General features: G+C 38.1%; 1 protein-coding gene across 2 annotated transcripts in view; it reads right to left on the bottom strand.

Annotated features, from left to right (window-relative positions):
• atg7 (ATG7 autophagy related 7 homolog (S. cerevisiae)) overlaps positions 1–16,967 on the bottom strand; it is a 74,115-nt gene that overhangs the window by 56,032 nt on the left and 1,116 nt on the right. For both annotated transcript variants that reach the window (XM_074643629.1, XM_074643639.1), the window contains exons 2-12: positions 15,223–15,434; positions 14,940–14,994; positions 14,213–14,330; positions 13,992–14,069; positions 13,761–13,877; positions 12,412–12,558; positions 12,049–12,137; positions 8,484–8,605; positions 6,568–6,658; positions 6,095–6,239; positions 3,393–3,551 (exon numbers count right to left, since the gene is read on the bottom strand). In XM_074643629.1, the coding sequence (XP_074499730.1) occupies positions 3,393–3,551; positions 6,095–6,239; positions 6,568–6,658; positions 8,484–8,605; positions 12,049–12,137; positions 12,412–12,558; positions 13,761–13,877; positions 13,992–14,069; positions 14,213–14,330; positions 14,940–14,994; positions 15,223–15,394 (1,293 nt within the window). In that variant the 5' untranslated portion in view covers positions 15,395–15,434. The remainder of the gene's footprint in view (positions 1–3,392; positions 3,552–6,094; positions 6,240–6,567; positions 6,659–8,483; positions 8,606–12,048; positions 12,138–12,411; positions 12,559–13,760; positions 13,878–13,991; positions 14,070–14,212; positions 14,331–14,939; positions 14,995–15,222; positions 15,435–16,967) is intronic.

The following is a 16,967-nucleotide window of genomic DNA, read 5'->3' as shown; positions in this document are numbered from 1 at the left end:
ACTTCCAGCGCTCTCCACGCTTCAAGAGTGGGAGCTGTTAACCAAGTCTTGAATTTACATTTCACTTTGACGCAAGTGTTGCTAAGCATTGAGGAGGTGATTTCAGGCTGCAGAGATGGTAATTCCGATTTCCACAGCAAACACTCGCAGACAAGAAAGACAAGAGATTGTGGAAAAAACCTTTCCTAAAAAGATAAACAGCATTTCATGACAACCCAACGATGCCACTGTTGACGTCTTCAACCAGCTCTGACTTCACTGTTGACAAAATTTAAAGAGAAAAAAAAGAAGTTGGTGTAAATGTCAGGTGACTGTATTTGTCCACAGACAAAATATGATATCTGCTTGTGACCTTTTCAACATTGTGACCTTGCGTGAACCGACTCTTCTCGCGCCAACTGAAGCATTTCTGTGCTCTTTGCTCTCTGTGTTCATGTTTCTTTCTGTCTTTCACTCTTGGCACCTGGTGCCCCATTGTTTGCAGGAAAACATGCAGGGAAGACAGAGAAGCAGGCACACACCCACACACTGATAAAAATAGGAGGTCGGTCAGGTATGGATGCAGCTAGTATACGGGGTTGACAAACAAAGTGTCTAGACAGACACCAGACGTTAAGACAGCACAGGGGCCATCAATCAAGTGTTAAGCCTTTGTTCAACTTTCTATTTCATTCCCAGAAGAATAACGGAGAAGCAGAAAATGACAGGGGGCATACAGAGAGACTGGGATATAACGCTGAGGACATGATGGGATGCCAATTATTTCTGTGTTTGAGTGTATGTGTTTGATTGAAGGAAACATCACAGGTCCTCTCGTCTGTGACACTATAATCTCGGCCCATTGTGTCGCGTTTCAGGAACAAGCTATTACCGAGTCGTGATTGCAAGCTCTGCGAGGTCAATAATACCAAGTTCAGGACAAATGAGATTACAGCTCACCAGTCAGACAGTGAGTGAGTCTTAGTTTAGTCAAAACTCACAAGTCGCCTCGAAGCCCAGAGGGTAAAAAACATTTAATTAAAGAGACTGTGCTTTACTTTCCTGATACAGGACTCTCGATATGCATTTAAAAATGAATATCTGTAATCTTAAAAAAAAAATTAAAAAAATCATAGGTTCATAAGACTTCAAAGTTACGCTTCAAAAGATTCACAAGATCAAAAAATCTGTATTACTGCTGACTGCACGGTTAGCAACCACCTCCTGGTATCACAGCAGGGGAAGAAGTACTCAGATCATTTAGTAAATTAGCAATATCCTCCGTTAGAAACACTCTATGACAGATGAAATGTCTACATTTTAAAATGTACTCAAGTAAAAGTACAGAAGTATTAGTCAACAAAATGCACTTCAAGTATCAAAAGAAAAAAAAGTCTTTCATTCTGCCGAAATGTCCCTGCCAATGTTATATTATTAAATCATTATCATTGATGCATTAAAGCTGAGTTAGGCAGTTTATTTTTGGCATTATTGGGCAAAAATTCCACAATAACTTTTCAGCATAATGTAACTCAAGTGGAAAATGGCAAAAAAACAAAAACGCCACAATTTGGAAATACAGCCTGCAGCTCTCCCCTATCCCCTCTCTGCCCTAAGCCCCTCCCACCAGACGAGCACGCCGAACATGTGCAGGCGCTTCATACAGTAGCGTTACGAGTACTAGTCATTCATTTCAAACATCATCCCGATTGGGATTAGGATTGTGATCCTGATGCCCTTACATAGCGGCAATTCTATGACAATTACCGTCCTGTTTTCGTTGGAGACTTGTGGGCCTGTACAGCCCTTTGAGATGACATACTGTGATTCGAAGCTTTAGCGAGCTACAATATCGGCGAAGCGTTTCAGAGATGGAGAACAAATATTGCTAATAGTTTAGCCTTCTACTAACCATAGCTGTCATGGGGAGCTCACGCTGAAGGCTAAACTATCAGATAGTTGGAGAGAAAACATTTTCTCTCCATCTCTGAAACGCTTTGCTGATATTGTCACTCTCTTTTTGATAAGTCTGACTTCCTTATTTGGGTTGCTCTGCAGTCTAGGCAGCTGTTGCTAATGCTGCAACAGAAACTTTTCCTGCAGGATGTTCTGCTGTTGAATCATGTTTTCACCATGAAGGGACGTGCACACGCATCTGTATTTCTAGAATAGCCAATAGGAACGCTCTCTCTCTGAAATGACCTGTGATTGGCCAAAGTCTCCCGTCACGGGCTAGATTTTTTAAAGCCTGAAAACAGAGCCATGAGGAGGTGCAGAAGTCTAGTTTTCTCTCAGAACACTTGAATTACAATATGCCGAAAGATTATTATGGGATTTTTGCCCAATGATGCAAAAAAAAACTGCCTACTCAAGCTTTAATATGTAAGCAATATTTTAATGTTGTAGTAGGCCAAGGTGGAGCCAATTTGAACTGCTTTATTTGGGTGGTTTAATCGATAATAATGCAGCATAGTCTATAAACTGATTAAATGTGCCGAATGTAAAATCTTAATTTTAAAAGTTATGAGTAAATACAGCTGTTAATTAAATGTAGAATAAGAGAACAATATTTAAATGTAGTAGAGTAGAAGTGTAAAGAATCAGAAAATGTAGTGCGAGTACCTAAAAATTGTAATTGCGTACATGAACTGCTCAATTTAAGGGGTCGCAAAAAGGTTTGGAACCACTGAGCTAGAGGACGTAATAACTGCTATCCACATACAAAAGAATGCAACTTTACACAAATAGGAAACAACTTAGTAAACAGGTTTCATGACCCCATGAATCCCAGCATTATATGACATTTGAGGGCAGGCCAAACGAAAGTGAATCATCGTCCTATGAACTGCCTACATCTTCTTGCAGAACTAAGCATGCATCAGCACAAAGAAGCGGACATGATTCACATCATAAATATGCATTCGGTCTGTGTTTTTCCAAGTAGCTTAATAAGAGATTTCGCTCCAAAACAGAGCCCTGCTGTGAGTGTTTGGCTGCTGTTTCATTTAGTGATAGAACGAAATCTCACCCCCAGAGAATCCACTCATTAATTAACAAAGTAATGAAACCGCCAGCATTAATATGCAAGTAACACAGCTCTTCATTTTCTGCATGGTTTGGCCATCATATCTCAGACATTACCAATCAAACAGGAATATGATTATGCTGGAATATGATTATGTGCATAAACAAAATTCAGATTATAATGTCAATGCAGTTGTACAGCAGTGGAATCTGCTGTACAAAGGTAAAAAAAAAATCGACAGAACCACTTGTCAACTTTAGGAATAAAAATTTAAAACAGAGGACAGATTCCTGGATGATACCATCTCAGATTTCCAGAGAGATCCTCACATACGAAGCGAGATCATATTCCACAGTTTGGGCATTACTGTGTGACTTTAAGTACTCACCACACCAGGAAAGATTTTGGTGAGTCGATCAACAGCGGCCATAGCTTTGAACTTCCCTCCTCCGAGACAGTCTTCAAACTCATAGAGCGGCTGCCGGACTGGATTGGAGTAGGAGATCTTCGCATTGTCCACAAACGTGATGTGTCTCACTCCCCATCCCTGGAGAACAAAGGACAAAACATTATTCAGATTTTTTTTAATCACATTGTTTTGAAATACTTAACTTCAATTCATTAACAAGAACATTGTCCTGAGCAGCACTTTGTAAACAGCGTCCGTGACAACGAGTGGGAGGTTGTGTATCCGGTGTGTATTTCAACATTAATATTCACTTTCATTTAGAAATAATGGACGCATCAGTGTGCAAATAGCACAACATTAACTTATTCTGGCTGTTTCTCATTAATATCACTCTCAGCTAACACATCTACCCACACTATCAATTATCTTATATTCATGTCTGCACTAACTAACTGTTTAAAATGCCCTCAGAACAGTGAATGACGAGCACAAAAAGAAGCATAGACGTGCATCAAAAAGAACATTATAACTGCAGACAGCAATACACTGACAGCGCTCGGATGTAGTCAAAGTTCGATTTATTTCAAAAGGACAAAACATTGTATTCTAGCTTTTGCATAGGGCTGAACAATTTTGAAAAAAATCTCTAATTGCCATTATTTTGACTGATATAGCAATTGCGATATGATTAGCGATATTAGAGGGAATGATACTCTTTACGCTATTATTTTCATTTTCATTATAAAGCATATCAAAATGATTATGGTATGATTTTTGCGGGGATCTGAACCAAACAAAGACATTTTCTTGAGTCTGTAGAATATGATGTGTGTCAGGACATCTCTGCAGCACATTATTTAATTTAAAATGGTATTTTGACACATTTCACCTTTAACAAATATTGCGCCTCCTGTAATATGAAAATTGCAGTGGGCCATATTGCGATTTTGATAAAATTTACTAGTAATTGTGCAGCCCTAATGAAAACACATGCTTAATTACTATGAAGCTCTGCAATTTACAATGGTATTTTGACACATATTTCGCCTTTAATAAATATGGTGATTTTAACAAATGCTGTGATTTGAAAATTGGAGTAGGCCATATTGTGATTTTGATGCATTTTTTATTAATTGTGCAGCCCTAGTTTTGCATTATACTAGCTTAGCCACATAAAATGGATGTTTGTCCACGTCTAAAGATGGTGTGAAGCAGTCATGGTGAGATTTAAACAAACTACAGTGAAGCTGAACGACTGAAGTAGTTTTTGAAAAAGAAAATAACTAGCAGGTTGTGGTATATGAAAAATATTTGGAACCCCTACAGGGTACCAGCCTTTTGGATCTGGTCACTGAACATTCACTTGATGCTGGGGGAACAGACTTACAGTAAACACAGAGAATGAAAGTAGGTTCTTATGTGAATCAGCATTATGTTATTCCTAGTGTTATTGGATAAACTTATGGGATCCTGAATTATGTGGTTATGAAGCCAAACAAATATTCATGCCATGAGAAAACAAAGTGTGTTGGCAAGTTAATAATTTAGGGTTATCACAGAAATCAAGGTTGTTGGAGAGCATTGCATTATAACAAACACTAGAGGAGACACACTTTTGTGTTTCTGCTCTGTAGATGGAAATAAATTCCAATCTTTGAGAATCTGAGGCAAATTAATTTACATTATAAAGAAAATTTCATGGTTCATTTTTGTTCCTAGTTCAGCCAGTGAAAGTTGGGCAGGGAGAAGACGGGTTGTAATAAATCATTAGTGGTTGGACTGCAGATCAATGTGGTTGGAGGCTTTCTGTCTGTGCTGGAAAGGTGCTGCTTACATCCTCAGAACAGACAATCAATGAAGTTGATCGGCTACATGTTTTGCAGAGCCTGTGCAACATGTTTATTACTCTGTCGACAGTTGGTGGCGGTTCACTGATAATCAGCTTTTATTTGCCAAGACATTAAATAGTTCATCAAAACCCTGACTTAGCAGTTACCGATTGCTCTCTGTGAATGTCAGAGGTACCCATAAGTGCAATAATATGACAATTTAACCAGAATAACATTAAGATATCTGTTGAGATATTCTTTTCTTTAACGTCACAGACTGCAGCAGTTGGAAAGCAACACGTTTTCATTGTCTTAACATTTATATTTTTGATAGTGGAGTCTGTCCCCTAAGATGTCCATATAGCAACAGTTGATTGAACTAAATCTATAGATGTTTTAGGGAGTACAGTTTTGATCTTATCTTTAGGTTTGCACCAACAAGTTGAGCTCTCACCTAAATCAGGACACTTTGTATGTTCAGTTTTATAGAATGTGTCACTCAGAGGTAGCTATCCATTTAAATAGAAAGTTGTGTCATGTTGAGCTAGTTCACTGACAGGAGACACTGGACGAGCATTGTGGAGAACAGAATATTTCTCCAGTGTTAATATCCTTTTTTTCCCACTAATCTTCTGTAACAATATATGGCGCTTCATTTGTGACACATCATAAATTCTGATGAGTGTGGGGGCACATTGCTGTCACAAGTCTGGTGCTACAGCAGAAACAAAACAGGAACAGAGATTTAAAGGAAATGATTTATATTACACTCCTAAAACCTTTTTGGTCATGTACAATTTGACACTATTTGCTAAGCCCTAAAAACACAGTGTCAAATCCTTCCACCCTTACCATGAGAGTCCTGGCTACATTGCAGCCCAGCGTCCCAGCTCCCAGTAAGAGACACTTTGTGGAGACCACCTTGTCCAGGTCCAGGGAGGGAACCAGCCTCCATCTCATTAGCTTCAGGTTCAGGTCCACTGATGACTCTGCAAGTCTGCAGACAGTCGATGGAGGTTGTTCACAAAGTGCTAAACTTAGGGTAACAATTTGTTTTACAGCAACAGTTGACACAGTATAGAGGAGTGCAGTAAGATAAATTACATTAGTCTCCACTATGGAGGTATAGTGGAACATCTGTAAGAGATCCCAAACCAGCCCGTTAACATTAAGCACAAAAGGTTAAGACTTTACCGTAGATTATCTACTTTGTCCAATACAGTTTAATAATTTCCTTTTTTATATTTATTAATTGTTGAAATGCGTTTTGGGCTGTAGACCAGTTACACCCTTACACCTAAACACATCTGCGTTGTGTTTCTTACCTTTTAGGGTCCATGCATTCGCTGAGGTTGACCATCCTGGGTCCCATGGCACCCTTAGGGTTCTTCTCCCAACCTACACTCTTAGGACAGGCTGTGGAAAAAAAAAACATTTAGAGTGTAAAATAAGCATAGCATAGCAAAGCATTTTATTTTATCTGCTCAAGTTTTGCTATGTCCACCTCTGACATTTCTGCCTCCATTCCCAACACAATGGAGGTAAATGGAATTCCACAATATCAACAGCATTGAACACACATTTAGAAAATGTGACAGCTATGTGTCTTTTCAGGGACAATGTCCTAGTTATTCTGGATCATACACAGACCTCATTTTCAACAGTTTTCATTGTAGCTACTTTCTCGAGAAGTGAAAAGTGTTGACAGTATGTCAAACAGTAGAAAATGGATGAGAAAAATGAGTTTTTCTTTATCTTATTTAAACATACACTGACTGGTGCTATGACATAAACACAAAAAGACCACCAACCATTGCCCACTCTCCCTCTCTCTTTAATACTTCATCTTCCCAGATGTATTAACTAAAGATACTGATCAATAGTTTTTTTAATTTGTACACATGAATTCCTGATTCCATCAAACGTCTTATTAATAGAAATCATGCCCTTAAAATGACTTGATTCATTTCAATTCAGATTAGATTAACTGCAATAAATCAAAGAACTAGCAGCGACAAAGGCCGCCTGTTGCGTCACCTCACGTCGCCTGTGTCTTGACCAAAAACGTCCGACTACCACATATGTTCTGCACCTGCGTGAGAGAAAATGACTCTCTCCATACCAACAAGTAACAGTAGTCTGTATTATTCATACAAAAAGGGAAACCGAAAGACTTGGGACGGCAGATATCCAAGCAGTTGTTATGATACGTACATGAACCATCAACCATTTTCACACCACTCTCACTCACCACTTAGCTTCTTACCAGATGGCCATGTTGTTGTGAAAATATTTGTGTATTGGAATGATCAGATGAAGATGAAAAAATTAAAAGAAAAAGAGATTTTACAGATTGTTGTGGCCAGAACCGGTGATTCAGAGAGGAGCACAGTGTTAGTCAGTCAACTGCTGTATTTTAGTGTAGAGCTGCGCTCAAAGTATTAAAATGTATTTGCTCAAATTAACACCATGAAAAGTAAAACTTTTTTTCTTGTCCACTCAGCCCTCTCTTTCTCAAACAGTTCTGATGCTACATTGGACGCTGCTTCACATTTTTTATTCCTTATTCCTCAGCTTTGGCTGCTAGATGCACAAATGCCGCTGAGTATTGCAGAGCAAAAAAAACAGTGAAGGTTGTCTGGACGTGGACAATTGAAATAAACTGTGTGGGTTAAACACAGTTTGATATTGATTCTGGGCTGAGATACAGTATGTGAATGTCAATTATCATGAAGTTTATTTCACCTTGCTGAAGAGTAAAACACTTTTTGTGTGTTGTGGCAAGAACTGAGCCTGGCGTATCTGAAAAGTTGATTAATCCATTTCAAAACAATACCAAATTTGTCCATGCAAAACTAAACAGAATAGCAGAATCAATTTTTATTGCATGAATACATCCTCTGGGACATAATTAAAAGCCACGAAGTGCTGAAGAGGTAGACTGAGGTAAACAAAGAGACACCCCGCCTGAACTCAACAAAAACCTTCACCCCGTGTCCCGTCCTGCTATTACCATTTAAATGACTTTCATCCCTTATTCAGCAGATAAAGGAATAATGGAGGAGCTGTGTGAGATTAGTGTGGCTTGAAAAGGAGGCAGAAAGTCTCGGTGGAAAGAGAGCAAAAGACTGATGGTTCAGTCACAATATACAGACACACATGGGCATACCAACACACATACATGTCACGTACGTACACAGATACAACCACACACAGAAACACATAAAGGAAAGGCAATGACCTGAGTTGAGGGGAAGCTCAGGTAGTTTTATCTGGAAGATGACGCTGTGTTGAATGGAGCGGCTTCCCTGCAGAGTTCTGTCCCTGAAACACAGCACCTCCACCGTGTCCAGCTTAGAGCCCCTGACACACACACACAAAGAAAAGGAGATGCACAAGTCAAACAATGAAAATAACACACATGTCATGCACAGATTACATGCTATAAAAAAATACGACTGTTAAAATCTCAATTTTAATATCTCAAATACAATTTAACATACTTTCTCTCCTTCTCTAATACAAGAAACAACACACACATAAATGAGCACTCACAACAATATGATCAGCACATTTCCCTAATATGGTACTAAATGACCACAGTCACATCATTACACAACCAAAGTCCAGTGAAACAACTGAATAAGCGAGACATCGCGGCTACATTGTAATTCTATCTTCACCCGTATCAGCCAGCATCAACAGTTTGTGTTTAACACTCAAAGTCTAATCAAGCACAAGATTGATGAGGTTTGTGTTGGATAAAAACTGCCTCTGACTACAGAGCATGAGGGCTAAACTGTCTTAAGGTATTTGCTGCTGATAAGCCACTGGTATCACAGGATAATGTTGCTAAAAAGGCCCCGAGGGGAGTTCCTTGTTTTAATAATTATGCAATAAAAAAATTTCCTGAAATAGCAAGACAAGTGCCAGGAAAAGCTACGCTCTCTGGGGAAGAGTGTGGCAAAAAAAAGACTGATTGTAGACCTGAACTCAAGAGGTGAATACCTCCAAACTGAACTGTAACTGCAGCAGTGAAACGTGCAGCACAAAAACGCAGCTGACGTTCGGATAATGATGCGATACAATAATGTCATGTAACAATGTTTTTATTCATTTTCAGACATTATTATGGTCATTCTGAAAAGATTGGTAGTGGTTTGTCCTTGTTTAACATCAGTAATCCATCATCGTGTCTGGTGTTATCTTCGTCAGAATCGTGTTACTGTTCTGTAATAAATCAATCTGCACTTCACGCTTCATTAACGTACAACTATGACTTTGCAGAACAACCAATCAATTCAAAATCTGGCAATAGAACATTCAGTTTTTATGCTGTAAAAAAAGTATAGCACAGCCACCTGCACCATCTATCTACTTTTCAATGAATACATTAAAGACAAATGTGTTTATTTAAGCTGGTACTTCACTGTTCCTCCCCTTGTCTGTGGTGTGCATATTTATATGTGTTGTCTGTCAGTGTGAATGTTTAAACTTTTCAATTGTTTTATCACTCCGTAAAGCACATAAAACACTTCTTTAAGATGTTATGGTCTACTAATAAACCTGATGGAAATAAACAATGTCTAACTGGAATGTAGGAAAATTAGGAAAACACATGCTTAATAACTATAAAGCTCTGCAGCATGCTTTGTAAATGATCTGCACTAATAGTTAATACTATTAGTTATTATTAGTGATTTGTCATAAATGGTAAGAACATGCAAAAACTCTGGTATGGTCAGACTGGACACAGGAGCTGAAATAAAGACTTTATGGTTATGTATTCGAGGGAAACATCCCCTAATCTGCAACAAGACAAGGAACTGGCTACAATGGTAACATGACATGTGGATTGCAATAAACTCTCTAAGAATAAATGATATCTGTAAGTAGGAGGCTAAGTTTGTTACGGTCAGAAACTATTTATAGGTATTGTCGATAGCCAAGTTCTTCCATCATTGGATATAACAGTATCGTTTCTTTTATACTTTCCTAATATTGCCTCAGTCTTTTCAAGTGGTTTCCCACATGTAAGCTTAAAGCTACAGTGTACGATTGTGACAACGTTGCACAAGACAAACTCTTGATTGCAAAGTTACGAGCCGACATGGGATTAAAATGTCTGAGTGACACCTGCAGAGTATGTTTTTAACTTTGTGTAAATATTTGAATGGGCTCAGACCTTGATTCTCAGATTTATTACTACACATTTAATCCAACGACTTGCATCAATTCCCCACTGGTGTGCGGAAATATTTCCTCTGTAAATATTCCAGTAAAATATCTCTCTGCAAAGCTCATACGAGCTTCCACATACCGCCAACATTTCTGCAACAACTTGAGCCAGTAAACACTTATGAGCTGTATCTGCTGTATCTTATCGATTAGCTGATTTAATCGACAGATCTGCAAAGAATCACACAAAAGCACCACTTTGAATCTTGTGTTTACCAGAGATGTGCTCATAAGTTTCTTGGAAATAAATAGTTCAGCATGAAGAACGAAAGAAATCTTAGTCAAATAAGACCAAAACGACAGATTAGTCGACCGAGAGGGGGTTGCCCTCGCTGTAACATTATAATGCTGTGAAATCGGTTATTCTTATTCACAAAACAAGAAGTCTCATGTGTGTTCTTCTTCACTTACTAACATTTAATACTGAGTTTTATATAATTCCCTCCCATTTCCCTGCTACCAGACTGCTCCTTCCACGGAGGAACAGAGCCGAGTCCTGCTTTTCAAACCAGTTACGTGGTGGCTTGGACAGAAACTTTCAAACTTATTACATCAATGGCCACCTAAAGTATCATCAAATATTATCATTGAAAATATACAATAGGTGAGAAATAGAGCATTCAGTGGCTAGCTAAAACTTTGCTTACACGTTTCAGGAGTTTCAAGACGCCCCAAATACGTTGCATTGCAAAGCCCATGTTGTCCACAGACAGCAGCCACTGTATGTGTCATAGATGGGTCTGGCATGGGTTAACAAACCATCCATTGTAGTTCACTTAGATTGAGCGACTGCATCGTCCTATTCATAAATAATAACACCCATCCATTTTGAAGAGGTGACACAATCACAAGCACAGTGCCCTGATAACTCACATACATGCACACGACACGTCTGTGCTGTAATGTTCTGGGAAAATGTCCCTTTTTGAGGAATTTGGGATAATACTGGAAATCTTTAGGTGGATGAAATATTCTTGGCAGCCAGCAATGAAGTCCTCTTATACTAAAATAACTCCAGACAAGGATGACTAGATCACAAAATAAATTGTGCAGAATGTCTGACTTTTACTTTAACACCATGACGTTTGCAACATGTAAGATATTGAGAAAAATGGACCTTATTTATCAGGAACATTTACAGCTTTGTTGACAAGTGGCGCAATCTTAACAGCAGCAGTCATGTTGTGCAAGGCAGCGTTGCCATCTAGGAACGATTCATCAAGTTAACTCATCCTCGCTAAACTTGTGCAACACCACTGTGGCTAAGCAACAGCCAAACGGTTATTTTTCACTCTAAATGTGTATTTTTTTTGTAATGATACAAAGCTATCCAAGCAACGGCGTCAACTTTGGATCTGCATCTTTAATCAAAGCGATACTTATGACCGGCTCCCTACACTTCAGAGTCAGGAAATTAGTTAAGCAGAGATTTCCTTTCTTTTGCTGTGTGGCTTTGTGCCTAAATAAAGTCGTCAGTGTGAGCTGAAAAACATTCATAGTGAAACTCACAAAGACAACATGTGTTTTAAGGAACCTACAATGAGTGACACACACACGTACACACTTACCATCGGTTAGCTAAGAGGACCAGCAGATTTCTCAGAGGCCAGCCCGGATGTTGAGACAGAGTACACGGATCATAGACACCCACAGTAACCTAGAAAAACCAAACAAGGCATGTTTACATTACTAAAGTGTGAGAGTGTGTGTGCGCGCGTGTGTTTGTGTGATACAATAGAATCTAATCTGATGGCTAGAGATGAGCCACAAAAAGTACTGCACAGTACTTTGTGTATTTGAAAAGTTGGACAAAAAAAACTTCCCTCCATGCATTTTATTGGACTCTATCAAACTAATCTCACAGAAAATATTTTTCCTCTGTTGCTTTCAAAGACATTTTTTTTAAAACACAAAATCAACTGAAGTAGTACCTTCTTAGTATCGGTGAAGAACGTGTCCCAGTCCCCCAGTGGAGCCATCTGAACAGTGTCCTCTGTGTACTTCATTATGAAGTAAGGCACTGCAGTGGTCTCCCTTTTGATACACAGGCCATCGTAGGCCTCCTGCAAGGCTGCGATCTGAAAAAGAAATAATTAGGAGTCAGCAATAATTATAGAATGCTCTATGTCTGTACATTAACCATAAATATATATATACAGTATATATAGAGATCTTTTAAAGGGCAGTTATAAATAATATCCATCCAGCCCAGAAAAACAAGGCAGGAGACATCCTGATCAGATGCCGAAACCACCTCAACTGTCTCCTTTTGATGTGAAGGAGCAGCGGCTCCCTCCGGATGTCTGAGCTCCTTATCCTCTCCCTATGGGTGAGCCCAACCACCCTACAGAGGAAACTTATTTCGGCTGCTTGTAAGCATCTCATTCTTTCGGTCACAGCTGCCGCCCTGTGGGCCCACCACCCACAGGGGTATAGGCATTGAGGTCGGGGTCATTGTCAGCCAAGCGGCAGAAAAAGGCGGGAACCTATGCATGCTGACACCCGGCATTGCAGTTCTAGGGATGTGGGGTGTCATAAATAACATATAAATAACATGTATATATATATATATATATATATATATACACACACAATAACTTATAATGTATTACTGTATGAAAATACAAGAGGTTTTCTGAAGCATAATATCAGCAATAGCTAAAATATTTTACTGTGAATAAAATATAACATAGAGCATGGATGAAAGGATATTATGTCGCTCATTACACGGATAACTCTAGCTGAAAAAAAAGTAATTTAGTGATAATGAACACACACACTGTAGCTGTTGAGTGTGTCTACTCATTTCTACTCTTGTCAGACTCTTGCAGTTGGCGTCACGCTGTTCGTGAGTCATTCTAACTCTCTCTTAATGAGGATTTGTCTCTCCTTGGAGCCACTGAGCCGAGAAATAATAATTCACCTTACTTCATTGTATTATTCTATAACGTAAACAGTCTTAGACAGAACGGGCAGATCTAAAGAACACTGTTAGGATATGCATCCATCTCATTTTCTTAGGAAAGAGGATAATAACATTTGAATATTTAGGCCTACATTTGTCATAGAAAATCTTCGGAAAACAACTAACAGAATTAACTATTAACATCATACAGTAGTTCAACTGTTCATTTTATGTCTACAATTTATAATGAGCATCATAATTTGGGGAACCCAAGTGTATTGTGTAGAACACCACCTGAAAAATTTGAAAAAAGGAAGAAGTAATACGGGAAAATATTCATTCCAGTGGTTGTATAATGAGCTTTAAACAGCCAACCTGTTTTGCTGAGAAAATTTTCTCTAGGGCAGACGGCTGTTTGACGATCTTTATTCCTTCTGGGAAACAGAGAGCAGGGAAGCAGAACCAGTAGTAGAAATGGTACTTCTTCAAATCCTGAAAAAAGATTGGTCAGAAAAAGGAATTTAAAAAAATGGAAAAATAGAAAGTCACACATGAAGTCATTAATATACAAAACTAACACATTCATAAGATGCTGTTTATACGCACTGCAAAGGTCAGCAGAATGAATTTGCAGAGGATGGAGGGGTCCTTCAACGCAGCCCCAGACTGTATAGAATCCCATATCTACAAAACAACAGGAGAGGAAAGAGTGCATTCATTAAATCATTTAATTCTCAGCTGCACAACTTAGTGACTTTGTGTCTATTTTTACAGAAATCCCCTACCAGATGTCTGTATGTGAATATGTCCTATTGTATGTCTTTTACCTCCTTGGCCTCTTTCTCCAGCAGAGCCTTCTTATCGGTGGTCTTAAAGGCATCCAGTGTGTTGGTGTTATACAGCGTTCCAGTAGCTGGACAGCAGCGGGCTGGCGTCGGTCCATCCCTGACGGCAAAACACAGCAGACATTTGCATTTAAATTATTATTTTATTGAACGGCTTCCAAATGACAGGAAAGTGAGAGCTGATCCAAATTTAGTTCAGCCCTAAACTGAACTGGCTGATAAACTTTTAAAGGAAGTTCACCACCAATTCATTATTCCAAAACAATGAAAACTTCACTCAACTTTCATAAACACGGTTCAAAAGTTTACAAAACGGAAACCACCAGTGACTGCATCCTGACCACAGCGTTTTGAGACGTATTTGAACATATAATTTGAGTCAAATTTGATTTTGACTTATACATTAAAAGTCTAATGCGGATTTGTTTCTTGACAATTTGCAGAGTTCAAAATTAATTTAGTAAAATAAGCCTTTTACAGCATGAGAAACCATCCATAACTTAGATTACTCGTTGTCTATTGTATTAAAAGACTTCTCAATCAATTTGAGAGTGGTAGCAGGTTCCTAATTGTGTTTTTGTTGGTGGTTTTGTTGGCGATGTACTGTACATCTGTATTATTCATTGCAAGACTTATTAAAACTAGATAAACTTGCTGTACAGTATATATAGATATGGTTTATATAGGCAATATACTGCATCATACTTACGCTTCAAATGCACTGAACTCCAACGTTAGGCGAGTGGGCAAGCTCAGTGGGTCACCTATAGGACAGAAAAGTGAATGAAACAGTTTTAAAAATGTCAAAGTTGTTATTTAAAATATACTGATCTAGATGAGCAAATTGGCCTCCACTGTGCAACAGATTTTCATGTATGTGACACTGAATGATTAAAATGTATATTATATAATGTCTAGAATTGTCAAAAGTGAGAATAAACAGCAACTGAATAGTCATCGCTTTAATAACACCATCTGATCTCAGCACTCACCATTGTAGTAATATCCTTTGATACATTTGGGGCTTTCGTCCAATCTGTAGTCATTGAGTTTCTTCTGAGTGAGCTGGTGCCAGAAGCCGGCCTCCAGGGCGCTGCTGAAGGGAGCAAACTGCAGCTTGAGGTCAGGAGTGGAGGACGCCGCCTCACCGGTGTCAGATGCCATCACAACGTCACTAACAGCACACGCAGCCAACTACTACAAGCTGTGAAATTAAACAGTTGTAGGTTACAAAAAGAGTTGCAGGCCCCATAATCTGTCATTACTTATTAGCTGCTGAGCTTGTGACCTCTGATGGTCACCCAGACGCAACCCAGAGGAGTATTAGTGAGCTAATTCAGTCAGTTCACCGATCAGTCAATTGGTAAATCACAAAACACATAATAGATGTATCAACCAGTACATTCATTGGTCATGGGAAAGTGAGCCTACTAATGGCGTGCATCTCTAACCATCAGCATTAGTCTGTGGCAAAACAAAATAAATGTTTAAATCATTCACAAAATGATAAAGATAGAGGGTGTCTTATGTTGTAAAGATTGGAAATACTTTTGTTGCAAATTTGTGATTTGGGGCTATACAAATAAAGCTGACTTGATTTGACAAACTGTATTATGACATGAGTCGACCCTACGCATGGCTATCTTTATACTGTAGTTATGCTGGTAATATGGATTGAAATCAACTGACGGCACATAAAAGAAACCAAATTCTGACCATGAAATAAACGTTATTTATTATTATATGGAAATTAAAATACAACCTGGCCTGAAAACGTTTAATGAAAAGGTGAAACACTGGCTGAAACTAAACCAAACCTGTGATTGGGAACATGCATTGTAAATTGATTGTAATATACGATTTCGTATTATGTTTTTATGTATGATGTTGTATGTGTTTTATTTTTTTCTTAAAACCTAACCAGGGACACGGTCTGCAAATTAGCTACGGCTAGAAGTCCTGTATACATTGCCTCTGTTGCACTTTAATTAAGTGTAACAATGCCTACATGTATTGTCCCGGTCAAATAAATAAAATATACTAAAATAATTGCTGCTTGCTTTTCCATATCCTCAACAAGATATATATATATATATATTTGCTAATAGTGCATATTTGCTATATATATATATATATATATATATATATATATATATATATATATATATATATATATTTGCTGCTTTATATATATTATTGAGGATATGGAAAAGCAAGCAGCAAATATATGTATTGTCCCGGTCAAATAAATAAATAAAATATACAAAAATAATGAATTTGCTGCTTGCTTTTCCATATCCTCAATAATATATATATATATATATATATATATATATATATATATATATATATGATATAACAGCAATAAATAATACTTTGGGTTTTGTGACTATTGGTCAGACTACATGAACAAATCTGGGCTCTGTGGTAACTAGTGATAAGATAAGATAAGATAAGAGATATTCCTTTATAAGTCCTGCAGTGGGTATATGTGCAGTGTACAGCAGCAAAGGGGATAGTGCAAAAAACAAGATGCATCAGCTAACACAGTAAAAAAGAGCTAAACAAAGTGTAACAAAATATGAACCATTTAAATAGAAGGAAGTATAAAAATAGGAGCAGTATATACAGTATTGACAATAAACAGACTATTAACTAAATTGCACAAGTGGGAAATGATATTGCACAGTGAGAATGAATGAAATCCCACCTGAAAATATCAGGTTATTATCAGTTT

The sequence above is a fragment of the Sebastes fasciatus genome, chromosome 1 (assembly GCF_043250625.1).
Source record: "Sebastes fasciatus isolate fSebFas1 chromosome 1, fSebFas1.pri, whole genome shotgun sequence".
NCBI classification, from domain to species: domain Eukaryota; kingdom Metazoa; phylum Chordata; class Actinopteri; order Perciformes; family Sebastidae; genus Sebastes; species Sebastes fasciatus.
Note: the sequence above shows the minus strand (reverse complement) of the source record. Positions and strands in the feature narration are given on the sequence as shown.